The sequence below is a fragment of the Coturnix japonica genome, chromosome 8 (assembly GCF_001577835.2).
Source record: "Coturnix japonica isolate 7356 chromosome 8, Coturnix japonica 2.1, whole genome shotgun sequence".
Lineage (NCBI taxonomy): Eukaryota > Metazoa > Chordata > Aves > Galliformes > Phasianidae > Coturnix > Coturnix japonica.
Genome location: NC_029523.1, coordinates 11,193,233 through 11,206,666, shown reverse-complemented (window position 1 = coordinate 11,206,666; position 13,434 = coordinate 11,193,233). Strand labels below are relative to the sequence as shown.

Here is a 13,434-nt window from a genome sequence, read left to right as displayed (position 1 = left end):
TCAGGACAGTTACCTTGATTATTCCGTTAAGGACATTCATGCCACCTGAATCCTAAAGAAGACTATCGTGCTGGAATGATAGGCAGTGCTTGGATCAACCATAGTGTGCTGGATTTTATCAGTTATGTCAGAAAGCCCAGCAAGTACAGTAATAGTGTTTGCTGCTTCCTGGACGCTGCAGCTTTGTAGAGAAGAATATGATGCGTAACTGATCTTTTAATGAAGGAACTGCGTGCAAAAAAACCTTGGTTTTGGATAATGGTCTGTGATTTACATACGTTGTTTAGCCACAGAAACTTCTTGTATCCAAGGCATTTGTCTCAAAAGAAACAAACCTCATTCAAATGTATACAAAAGGATCCAAAGGATACAATAAGGATACATCTCTTGAGAGATTTACAGTATAACCTCTAAGCTACCTTAGCTGGAGTATGTTTTGTGAGGATCAATTTTTAAAAATTTTTTATTTATTTACTTTGTATTCTTTTATTTTCCTGGTACTTGTCATTTTTAATAGTACTAACTTATGTGTTCTTAATATTAGCTGTGATAATACAGCTTGTAGGAAAGGACGGACTTGCTAACCCAGACATAGCGAGGTGTCTGTGGGTCACTCAGTTCCCGGATTCATTGCTGTATGAAAACAGCTTTCCATGGCCAGAAGGCCTAATAGTTCCATGCAGCACTTAATTCAAAATGGTACATCTTTTCAGAACTTAAATGTGTTGGAATGTGCATTGCTGGTAAAGCTAAGCTAGCTTTCTTTGGTCCAGAGGTGATGCGTTTCTGTCCAGTATTACTCAAGAGAAACGAAAGATCTCGCTTTTGCATTTGAAAGTCCAAATGTTTCTACTGAATGATCTGTGTTTCTTGGAAACATTAAATAACTTGCTTTAAAAAGTTCTATTTCTTCTGTGTAGCATTAAGAGCTATACATACTATATGAAAGCATGCTCAAAATGCTAATGGAATTAAATTAGTCTGATATAGAATGAGAATAGTCAAAAGTCAAATAATTAGGTCTTAATGGAAAGCGTTTCCACATAGATGTGGTACCATGGTAAGAGTCCATGTGAATTCTGTTGTTAGTAGGCATCCCCTAAGAAGTAAGAATTGGGAAAATAGGATTTTCTTTTATTAAGGTGTAGCATTAGACTAGCAGGTAATGGGTCTTTTGTGTGTGTGTATGTGTGTTTTGTTTTGTTTTTCTTAAAATTTCGGCACAGATTACTTCTAAGGGGAGAGTAAAAGCAGGCAGGAACAAATTTGGTGGTTTAGCTTGGAGCCATCTACTATATGATGTGTAAGCCTTGGGGTTTTTTTGGGTTTTTTTGGTTTTTTTTTTTTGTTTGTTTGTTTGTTTTTTGAGATCTTCTTAAGTCAGCTTTTTGTAGACTATTTCTGGTCTGATTTTTATTTATTTATTTTACTTTTTGAGAGATGTTTGGCATTTTGCCTGCATTAAAGCTATACTGTGGAATACAGATTCATTATATTCAGCAGAAATTTGATTGCACCAACTTCTTTGCACCTTGCTGCATGAACCGTCTCTTGGTAAGAGAAATAAATGTCAAGTAAACATCGAGCATCCGGGAGTCATGTTAAGAGAGGTTAATACATTGTAATCTTAATTAGTTTTAAGCTAGACAGTAAGAGGGATAAATAATTACATACTGATCCAGTGCAACCAACCTATATTGTGTATTATTTATTTTAAATTAATTGTTTCCTTTTTGCAGGCCCTAGATGGTCAGAATATTTATAATGCTTGCTGTACTCTACGGATTGATTTTTCCAAATTGGTGAATCTAAATGTCAAGTACAACAATGATAAAAGCAGGGACTACACTCGTCCTGATCTTCCATCTGGTGATGGACAGCCAGCGCTGGACCCAGCTATTGCTGCAGCATTTGCAAAGGAGACTTCTCTTTTAGGTATGACTCTGACTTTATTGTTATGTGTTTCAGAGTCACTTGATGAAAATACTTATTAGTCTTAAATTGCAATAGTGTCCTGAGGCCTATTCAGTTTATGTTGCAGTGTGAATTCTAGCAATATAGTTGCATTATCCTTAGGAGCCCTGGAGAAGTGAATGAAAGAATGCATGACAAATGAGAAATGCACAAACTATAAATAAGCTCTCGCTCTGAATGCGTGTCTTCGATTGTACCGTTGTCCCAAATGACAGAAAAATAAAAGGGATGTGACACAAGTAACTTAAACAGCATTTCTTGAAAGTGTCCTGAGTGTCAGTGAATGCTTTCATAATCTTTATCTTGATTATTAATGGAGTTTTTATATTTGAAGAAAGAGAGAGGGAGGTAACTTTTCTGCTTTTGCTAATGACCAGTTGCATGAGCTTTGTGTATCTTAACTTTGCTTCATCTGGCAAATAGAAATACTCTGATCTTTGCATTAGTTTCCTCTTTCATTTTGACTGCCTCCTGCTTGCCTTATTTTCTTATCACAGACTTCAGGCTCTACTGCTGAACAACTTCAGAAAATGGGTTCTGTTGGTATTATTGCTGCCTTAGCCAATCAAGTAGTTGTCATATTTGGAATTATACTTGTTTGAATATGGAAGTACAAGGCTCTCGCTCTATGCAAAAAAGGAGAGAAAAAAAAAAAGGCACAAAATACATTATATGAATATGAAAGGAGGAAACAAAAGGAACTTGAAAGTCTGATTGGGTGGTTATGCAGTTTATGGCTGTATTTGTATTCAGATACAGAGAAAGGTTAGAACAGCTTTAAGTTCAGAGAGCTGTAAGATGAAGGTTGGGAATCTATGAAGTGAAGTATGGCAGAATGATAGCAGTGACCTTCCTCCTGTTGCTTATTTATCTTCATATTTTATATTTTTATTTGCTTTAGAATTGTCTTCTCTAATGTCAATAGTGATAAAGGTAGCTTCAGAGTGTGCTTAGGTAGATTATCTGCCATTCGCTGTTCATGGATGGCTCCCAAAAGGTGTGCTTCACCATGAAATAGTGGAGCTTCATTTTGAGCTTGATGTGATGCTCTTCAAGTTCTGTTACGTTTGCAGCGATGCTATGTTGCACCTCTGGCATTCCTGTTAAAACTCCTGCTTTAGCTATTTTAGTATATGAGATCTCTAACAGAAAATGTGGTAAGACTTCAGTTTTGATCTTGTCTTCTGTTACATTGTGCTGTTATATAGTGGGTTGTTTTGTAGCTTTGGTACTTTTTCCTAAAGTGTATGAAGTAATTCATATGTCAGAAGTGAGGCTTAGGTTGATTAGTTTATGAGTAGAGGTTTAGTGACAGGGTGAGACTCTTAGTCTTTCTATATCATATATATATATATAAACACACACACACACACACACACACACACATATATATATATATATATATATATATATATATAAAATGTTATATTTCAGTTTCCTTCTGCTTGAAATTAACCCTCTTCATTAGTGACTGTTACTTTATGATGTGGTGTAGTAAAACCTAAAATGTGAAACTTATAGGCCCTCCTAAACGCTTTCAGGCTAAGTATAAGAGAGCAAAGTAATGAGTGCCAGGAGGTAGTGCTTACTTGACATAAAGTCACAAAGAAGTTTGTAGCCCGACCAGGAATGAATCCAATTCAGTCATAGTCTTACATACCTACATTAAGATGATTATTTCTACTGTGTATTGCTTCCACACACAATTTCACATTTTATTTATAGCGTCACTTTAATTTGTCCATTAATAAAATATCATTAATAACTTGAACTTAAGAAGTCACACAAAAAATATGCTGGGAGTAAGCAATGCATAACATGCTGTGTTGAGGGTAAAGGCTCCATGGCTGGGAAGAAAGATCTGTAATGTTTATGTGTTTTCATTAATATCCGGAAGAAGTAAAGTCCTGTTATCTATGATTGTTAAGCTTTCCAATACAGGACATCTTCTTGATAAAGTAGCAACAGTTTCTGAATAGCTGCAGGTAAGTCATTAAACAGTCAACAATGAGTTGAGTGATGATCAATAGCCATGATATAAATTTTATTCATGAAACAAGATTTTGACTTCTGTTGAGTGGCAAATGTTAAAGACCTACAAAATAAACCCATAAAAAATGCAATTCCTGTTATATGTCCTGACCCTTCTAGGAAATGAGGGCTGTGTGCTATATAAGCAAGTAGAAAATTGTTGCATGTGTAGATTATCCTGTCTCACATGCGTTGTTACTTGTTCATATCCTACATCCTCGGCTATGATAAAACTGAGTTGTCAGAAATCTTAGAGACTGTAAATTGGACATATTCTCAGTGAGTCCTGCTATTTTTAGAATAAAGGGGAAAATTTCTAATGAACCAGGTGGATTGCTTTCAAGTGAGTATCATGGCCATCATATCAGAATTAGGCTTTTTTTTTCCCCCTTTTTATGTGTGAAGCAGAGAAAAGTTATGGGAGATTTTTCAGGATAAAAAGCCTTTTGTGTAAACAGCAGCTATATGGTAATGAACCGCTAAATAAAAACTAAATGCTAATAAAATGCTAAACAAAATTTACTTGGGATTGCAAGATATATCTTAGTTTAACTTCAATTTAGCTGTTCATTACTACAGCTAGAAATATACTGTTATTATGACTCCCACAGTATTATTTCTTGCTGTCTTTCCTAGGCTTTTTTATTATAACTTTTCACTAATTTCTCCTTTTTAAAAGTCTTATTAAATGAATCTGTTTCAGAGGATAACAATTGAAAACATTTCTGGATGAACGCTGTTTAATTAATCTTTTCTTTTTACTCCATCAGTAGGACCAAGTGAGTCCTATAGAAAGTTTAATGCTATGAAGAGTTTTGGCTTTTAAAGCATCTTTTGTGTCATTACATTCAATTATGGAAAGAGCCTTAATAACTTTGTTAGGCATCTTCAAATTCCCTTCTTGTATTTTTGTATTGTATGTATTGATGTATTGGAATAGCTTAGAGTTTCTAAAACTATGGAGAGGTGCTTTAGGCACATTAAAAGACTTGAAGCACACTAATATTTTGACACTTCTCATACCTAAATGGTCACTGCTAAGTAGGTTTTTCTTGAGAGTAAAGCCATATTCTTCAGTTTTACCCCAAGAACAAAACCAATACTTGTGTTAGGCATATAGGACTGTATTTACACTTTCCTATATCACGTGATTGGTTTTAAGAAACAGTAATCACTACGCGTTTGTATGCCAGCAGTGGTCTAATTTGGTATCCTTTCTCTGACAGATGCTGTTACTTCTATGTTCTTGCATATAGCAGACATAGGACAGCCTTAATAATGGGTGATCACTTGTTAGCATGCCTGAGAGAAGTACTTTCCTAGTCCCGAAGTTGCTAGTGCTTGGCTTATGTGCTGAAGCACATTACACATTGCTTTATTTAATATAATTGGCTGCTGTTTCCACTGTTTCCATAGTCTATCAAATACTGTTTGAAGTGCTGATATAAGCATAGCTTTTGCCTCAATGGAAGAAAGACAAGATTTTTCTTTCTGTTCTGTATTCCAGACAGTTCCACAAATGTCACAAGTAATGTGATAAAAAGATTGTATTTATTGCCTTTATTTAAGTAAATTTTCCCTTTATCTCATCCAGGGAGATTACTAGAATTTTTTAAATATTACTTAGTACTTTATGTATCTCTGATTTGGCCTGTGAATACTAACACTATGCTATTGATTCATCAGAAGGCATTCTGTATGTTGAATTTCCTTTTCTAGAATGTGTGTTTTTATTTTTGTGTGGGTTTTGGCAGGAAATGACAAAATATTTTTCAGCGTGTTTGTGAATCATGACTGATCAGTAATACTCCTTAAGTACTTCAGAAAAATAGGGACTTATGTCCTGTTCCCTTTGAGGAAACATTTATCCAGCCTGGGAAAATCTCCTTATTTTTATGGTTTGGTTTTTATCAACTTGTTTAGCAAAAGGTAACTAAAGAGTGGAAATAAATATAGATGTATTTTCTAGATAATTCATAATTCTATAATAATCTCTTTCCATCCACAATGGTAAAGACCTTCCTCTCCCTCCATGTTTCCCTTCTGATACTAAATCAGGGGTATTTTTCAATATGCAGATGACTATATTTACTGTTTCCTGCTTAATATTCGGTCATTGACTGAAACTGAAGAACTTTGCTTTTTCCTGTTGTCTTCTTCTGAAATAAATCAGGGGAAAAAAAGCGCTAGATAGTGTAAAAAATTATATTTAATCTGTCTACCTGGTGTATTGGAAGACTGGTCAAAAGCTTTGCTAGCTTAACATCATCATACAAACATCTGGAATTTTGCCAAACTGTAGAGAAAGTTAAACACTTAAGTTCTGTTTCTGTTCTTTTTACACGTTTTGCTACATAAATGTCCTTTTAATGGACTCTGTAAAATGTGCAAATAAAAATTTGATTAAAATATGATATTGATATTCCTGTATGAGCTGTCTGCAATGTATATATGTTGCAGAGATCTTTCACAGCTCCTGGAAGTAGCACAGTTGTCAGGTGCAGCAGTGACATCACCACATGCAACAACCAGATTTCTGTAGGATCTGAGTTACTTTGGAAGAGTGGTCAAGTGTTTTTCTAGGGAATCATATTATATAAAACCATAGAATAACCAGTTTGATGCAGCTGTGTGCCTCCTCACCTCATTTATGGTGTGAGAGATGCATAGGCCTTTTCACTTGACCAGCTCTGCAGTATATAGTATGAAGCATGAAGTTGAAGTGAGCAGTACCTTTCAAAGGGCAATACAGATACAGTGGGGAGCGGTTCTGGTGCACAAGAATACTTATTTGAAAAGAGGAGAGAGTAATTTTTACACCTCGTCTCTTTGAAGCCTTGATTTGAGTAATATTTAATATTTCTATCCCTCATGTTCACTTAATTCATTTTACAACCCTCTGGACATCTACAGCAGTTAGAATGGTCAACTTTGTAGACTCATATTCAACACTTGTACTGATGTAGGTGCTGTTCTTAAGCGACTTGTGTGTGTTTCGTAAAATATGCTTTATTTTAAAATTAGGGCTTCCTGTTGCAGCTGTTCCAGGAGCTCTGAGTCCTCTGGCTATTCCAAATGCTGCTGCTGCAGCTGCAGCTGCTGCTGCTGGCCGTGTGGGAATGCCTGGAGTCTCAGCTGGTGGCAATACAGTTCTCTTGGTTAGCAATTTAAATGAAGAGGTCAGTGAAATAATTTGACTCTTTTATTTTTTTCCTTTTTACCCATATGTCATTGGTCATCATTTTATTTCTTTGTTTTTTGGCCTCTTATATTTGGATTTTAAGCTCATAGTATGTTTGCTGTTACATTTTATTACCTTACTACTCCCCCAAAGTTAATTTTGAAGTTATCCTTGTTAAATACTTTTGTTTTCCAAGGTAGCTAATGACTTAAAATGTACTTTCATAGTTGGCTACCTGTATTTTCTTAAGTATGGTAACTATTGCATGTTTGACATTTGAATTGAAATTTTGTTTTGTTTTATTTTACAATTATGATCATTTAAACTTAGAATTCCTGTTTTGTTTCTTCTAATTGTTTGCTGCTTCATTCCATGCTTGTATCTCACATTGTAAGGTCTTAATTTACGTGAACTACTCTAACACGTTTTTCTTTAAAGGTTCTCCCAAAGATCTTGACGAAGCACTCTTCCAGTCTCTCTTAGTAATTTTTTTCATTGCAGTTTCTCATTTGTCTAAAAGTAATAAGGAAAAATTGACAAAGCACTTTCACCTTAACTGTATCTTTCTCGCTAACTTTGAAATCTAAAGGAGTTTGTTTAGTTATGCATCTTTACCGTCCTTTACTTTTATTTTGATGGCTGTGAAAGCTGGTATGAAATGTGGGAAGTTTGTTTCAGTCTAGCTGTTCCATTTTTAACTGGCCTCTGTCACTATAAATCATTAAGCTTATTTTATCATCTGGTACTATTTTGTCATCCACAGTCTTGCATGCTAAAATGTTTTAGGTCAGAGTGCCATTTGGAAAGGTTTTGTGCCTGCATTTCATAACCAGCCATGCTTACGCAGTTGAAGTTTAAATTTCAAAATTTCTATTGCATGCTTTTTTATTTATTTTCGTGTTGAGATGAAATGCTGTAGTTTACTCTCGATATGAATGTACTTTACCCATATTTGTCTTGGGTGACTACATTTTACTCAGTTTTTCTTGTACAGTACATAAACCAACCATTTTCTGACCAAATTCCTGCATTTCCTATGTACTGACCTATATTTTATTTTTTTTGTTCCCCACTTATTTTTTTTTTCTTCTGCATTGCTGTTTCCCCCTCCCCATTTCATCTTTTTCCCTTTGTGTTCAACTTCCCTTTCCTTGTCTTGACCCAAATTCCCGTGCCCCTTCCCGTTTTACCCTTTTCTCCTCGTCTTTGTCTGTGTCCCCTGTCTTCATTCCCTATGTTCATGCTTCTGTGCTTGAACAAAATGTTCCTCGGACCAACTTGCCCCAATTAACCGCCTTGAAACCATGATCCATGACCACCTCACCATTCTGCGGGAACCACCCTTCGTTATGGATGATCTGTTCATCTCCGCTCTTCCTCGACTCTTCTCTCTTCTTGTCTTACGCTGCTTGCTCTTCTCTCCTTCTAAAGATGGTTACGCCCCAAAGTCTGTTTACCCTCTTCGGTATGTTATTGTTAGCACTATACTTTTATTATTGATTTGATTTTTGTTCTGTTTTGGTTTTTTTGTTGGTTTTGTTTTGTTTCACCTTAATTTTTATTTGTAGCTAGCACTTTGGCTTAAAATTGAGTAGTAAATCTTTTGCTGTTTTTCTTTTGCTGTTTAAAACTCTCCATAGACACAGATTTTCTTTTAATGCATGCTAATATATTTTGCATGGTCTTTAATTTAATATCATTCGCATAGCTTTGAGGGATTATCAGAAATTCTTTTCAAACTCACTATTCAAAATCTTTATCTCCTTTATTCATTTGTGAGAGTGTTAAGTTGGAGCGAGTGATCTTGTTGCTGTCTGAGTGTTCCATTGGTATGTGAAAATATGTAACTTAGCTGACTGGCTTTAAAATAAACTTTTTCTTTTGGGTTACCTTTGACTTTGAAAAGGTGTTTATGGTGATGTGCAGAGTGTGAAGATTTTATACAATAAGAAAGACAGTGCTCTTATACAGATGGCTGATGGAAACCAGTCACAGCTGGGTAAGATCAGATTTCTATTTATATTTGCAAAAAATTAAGCTGTGTAAAATTAGGTGAACTAAAGATGTTTACATTTGAAAGTTCTTGTGTGCTAGTTACCAACAAGATCTGAAATCATATTTCATCCACATGTATTCCAAAAGTCTGGCGGTGTAGGATAACTCAGAAGTTGAAACTAACTTTCTAAATACTCACGTATTCTGCAGACCTAGTTTTTGCTTAGTCTTCTAGCACACCAACTATTCGATTTTTCTTGTTTGAAGGGCTGTGTACAGTGTATCACATGCTGCTGAAAAGTAATACTACATTGAGAAACCTGTTGTCTCTTTCAGCTATGAGCCATCTTAATGGACAGAAAATGTATGGGAAGATAATCCGTGTTACCCTTTCTAAACATCAGACAGTTCAACTACCTCGAGAGGGTCTCGATGATCAAGGGCTGACTAAAGATTTTGGTAATTCACCTCTGCATCGTTTCAAGAAACCTGGCTCCAAAAACTTCCAGAATATCTTCCCTCCATCTGCAACGCTTCATCTATCCAATATTCCGTAAGTCTGGTCTATTAGGAAGCCTGTAGTATTTTTTGATACTCATAATACAGTGAATTAGTTTGTTTTCTAATTATGCTTGTCTTTTGTCTGTAGACCATCAGTAGCAGAAGAGGATTTACGCACACTGTTTGCTAACACTGGAGGCACTGTGAAAGCATTTAAATTTTTTCAGTAAGTAATTTTTCTGTGCGTAGTTTTAACAAAAGACAGGATAATTGCATTTTTTTCAGTGTGTCTTAAGGAAAGGTGCTTAGAGTATAGCAAATATTAGGAGCAACTCTTGTAGTGTTCAAGTTCCTAATGCCATTATTTTGTTTCAGAAGAGATCACAAGATGGCACTTCTTCAGATGTCAACAGTAGAAGAAGCTATTCAGGCTTTGATTGATCTTCACAATTACAATCTTGGAGAAAATCACCATCTGAGAGTTTCTTTCTCTAAGTCAACTATTTAAAAAGGCAGATTGAAAATGAGGGTGTATTGCATTGTTTGGTGTTGTCACCTATTGACTGTTCCGGAGAGTGGGGACCAGAGTTTGTCTTCTATTTTTGGATTTTCTTTCTGTTTTCCATGCTGTTATCATTCCTTGGTTGTTTAAAAAATAAGAAAAAGTTTAAGAGCAGTGATACTAACTGCTGTTGTCCAACTGTTGTTTAGATAAACCATCACTTTGTTTAAAAGATTTCAAGTTAATACCACAGTTTTTCAACTTAGTTGACATACGTGCCTTATAAAGGAAAGCTAGTACTGCTGGAATTGCGTAACTAGTGTAAACGAATTTGGTTGTGTGGGGCACATTGTTACATGATAATTTGAATATGTTTAGGCAGGGGTGTGTAAAAAGGTTAAGCTTTTGTTTCTCCTGCTTGGAATTAATTTCTCTATCTGCTAGCTCGTCACTTAATTTTCTTTTTATTTGGTAAGATACATTGTACTGAAAGGGTAAAACATTGCTATTTGATTTTGCTACTTTTTGCTTTATGCTTTTTTTTTTTTTTTAAAGGGAAAAAAAAAAGGCCTTTTGTATTTTATGATTCTGGTCTAGATTCAGTTATGAATGTAGGCATTTGTTAAACTTACCAAGGTACGGAATATTAATTTCTTAAAGGACAAGAAGTGACTTCTGTGACTTTGAGCCCTATGTGGAAAGCATTGTGGAATCTTAACCTTTTTGTACACACTCTTGTGGGATGTATCATATAAATGTCAGCACTAAGTAATGTCTTGTTTGTGGCTGAATATTTTTCGTAGATGTTTTTGAAGTTGACATGACTTATGTGCATTTAAATATATATTGCCATCTTTAGTTTGTAATTAAGATATGGAATATGGTTGTGGATTTCTGAGCATGTACAGACTGGTCAAGCTAGTTCAGGAAATGGTGCATGTATTTTTCAATGATAAAGAGAGTTCGCTGCAAACAAACACTTGCAGGAAATTTTGTGGCAGTTTTTTTAAAACTGACAACCAGGTGGGACCAAAGTTTATGTGCCTTTAGTCTTAATTTACCTTGCATTGTAATATTCAGTTTTAATAAATCTCTTCAAAATATTTTATATTTAGAAATTAATCTGACTTTACTATAAACATGGCTCAGAATCTACAGATCCAGTTAATTTGAAAGCAGTTCTATGTCAGTCTGAACTGTTACCTTGATTCTGTTTAAATGACCAATACTTTTTGAAATTGATGTACTTAGTTTCAAGATTCATAGATTCTGTTATCTATGTAGAGAAAATGGTCATGTATATTTTCTATTAGTTGAGTTTTTACATCTTTAGAATTGTAAAATTCAGTATAGTTTGAAAGTGGCACAATTAAAAATTAATTTTCTAACAAAGTTGGGAGGTTTGATGGTTGTTTAATTTCATTTTGTGTGTACTCTGCTTACCTCTGTAGCATGCTCAATAAACACTTCTGTAGCTCTGTATTCACCTTTTCTGTCTTTCTCTGCTGCTTTCTCTCTCCTCCTCCTCCTCTTTGTTTTTCACTTCTACTGTGCTTCTAAATTCATGTTTATTCTCTGCCAGGGTGGGAAAAGCATAATAATTAATAAAGATAATGCTATGGCTTTTAGCCATAAATCTGATGCTGTGAAAAATACCAGATCTTTCAGAAAGATAGCGACTCTTTTGCAGATATATGCAAACAAATGAAACATTTCCCACCCTGTTGTAACCTATTGCTTTAAAGACATAACTTTTATCGTAGTTTGTTAGCTTTCTCTTTCTATCTTTTTAGTTTTTTAAGCAGATGTATGCACTAATAGGTCTCAGGTTTGCCATGCGCTCTTGCTGCAGTATCATTTTTCATTTTTTGTCTGCTAAAAAATTTCTACTAATCATACAATATACTCACGGGTTGAAATAACAAAGTTATTAGCTTTGTGGACCATACATTTCTGGATCGGGTTATTTCAGCTTTTTAGAGGCATGGGTTCAAGTGAATGTTAAAACAGTTTGGGCACTTTAATAGTGTTTCAACGTGCTGTTTTGGATTGATTGTCGTAGTGTGTGTGTGTGTGTGTGCTCCATGTGGTTGTTTTCCTCAATTAAAAATAGGGTTCAAATTTTTGCATAGCCCCTATTAAGAGTGTGTGTGCAATCTGGAAGTGTTATGGTAGCAAAAAGCTATTACAGTCTTCAATTCAAAGCATTTTTTCTGTCACTTCTCCAATACAACTGCTGTAGATTTATTGATATCCGGTTACTTTGACCCCTTGCCTGGCTTTTGGGTTGGCTTTGAAATCAATAAATAGCTCTCAGCTATTTAAAAGTCATGGTATAGCAAAGGGGGCTTTCATTAGTTTTCACTGTGTGAAATAGAATGTATTAAGCTCTATCTGCTATATCAGGAATACACCCAGGTTCTGAATTATGTTTCAGATATCTCAGTGATCACCTAGTCTGAAATACTGGTAAAATCAGGTTTGTCCATAAACGAAGCTTCTGAATCAAAACTGGGACTGAATCAATACTGAGACTGAAACTCCTAAAGACGTGGGTGCAGATATCTCACAGCTGTCTTGAGCAGTAGTTGTGGAACTCACAGGCTTTTCATCTGTACAGTATGCTGCTACAAGTGCTAAAATGTTTCATATTTCAGAGCACGGTCACATGCTTCAAGTAGAAATAGGATTCGAATCTTCATATTCTGTGGGTACTCTGAAACATCTGTCTGCAGTGCTTGTGTGTTTACAAATAGAGGGTTGTGTTTTCGTTTTGTTTCCTTCTTTTTATAGTTACTTCCTTAAAATAGATTTCTGTACTCCTTAGATTAAAAAGTTCTGTGGCAAAGGTCTCAAGAGAGAGAACAGATGTTGAATTTGATTTGGTATAAATTCAGTAGTGTTTATTTTTTCATTTTTTATTTTTATTTCCATCAAAATTTGTTATGTGAAAAGTTGAAAGCAATTATTGTCATAAACAGTATCTAAGAGGGTTTTTTATGAATTCAGTGAATAGAGCCACTGTTTCTTTGTTGATACCTCATCCTTAAGGACATCTTTAAATATCTTCAGAAATACAGGTTTTATATCCCAACTCTCCAAAGCACGTTGGTTCTTCATTTTGTATATTAATTTGTACGGTTTTGTTGTAAAATATGTATACAGTATGTATTCTTAACCTCTTCAGAACATGAAAAAATACATCAGTATTGAAATTAAGGATTGTGAATAACTGAATCCATTCCATGGA

At 35.0% G+C, this 13,434-nt stretch overlaps 1 protein-coding gene across 7 annotated transcripts in view; it reads left to right on the top strand.

The window, feature by feature from the left end:
- PTBP2 (polypyrimidine tract binding protein 2) overlaps positions 1-11,666 on the top strand; it is a 42,249-nt gene extending 30,583 nt beyond the window's left edge. For 4 of the 7 annotated variants that reach the window (XM_032446243.1, XM_015870353.2, XM_015870344.2 and 1 more), the window contains 7 exons: positions 1,740-1,935; positions 7,030-7,184; positions 8,618-8,651; positions 9,093-9,185; positions 9,518-9,734; positions 9,831-9,908; positions 10,058-11,666. In XM_032446243.1, coding sequence (XP_032302134.1) covers positions 1,740-1,935; positions 7,030-7,184; positions 8,618-8,651; positions 9,093-9,185; positions 9,518-9,734; positions 9,831-9,908; positions 10,058-10,190 — 906 coding nt within the window. In that variant the 3' untranslated portion in view covers positions 10,191-11,666. The remainder of the gene's footprint in view (positions 1-1,739; positions 1,936-7,029; positions 7,185-8,617; positions 8,652-9,092; positions 9,186-9,517; positions 9,735-9,830; positions 9,909-10,057) is intronic. The other 3 variants (XM_015870349.2, XM_032446241.1, XM_015870350.2) reach the window with 3 other exon arrangements.
- The last annotated feature ends 1,768 nt before the right edge of the window (positions 11,667-13,434 follow it).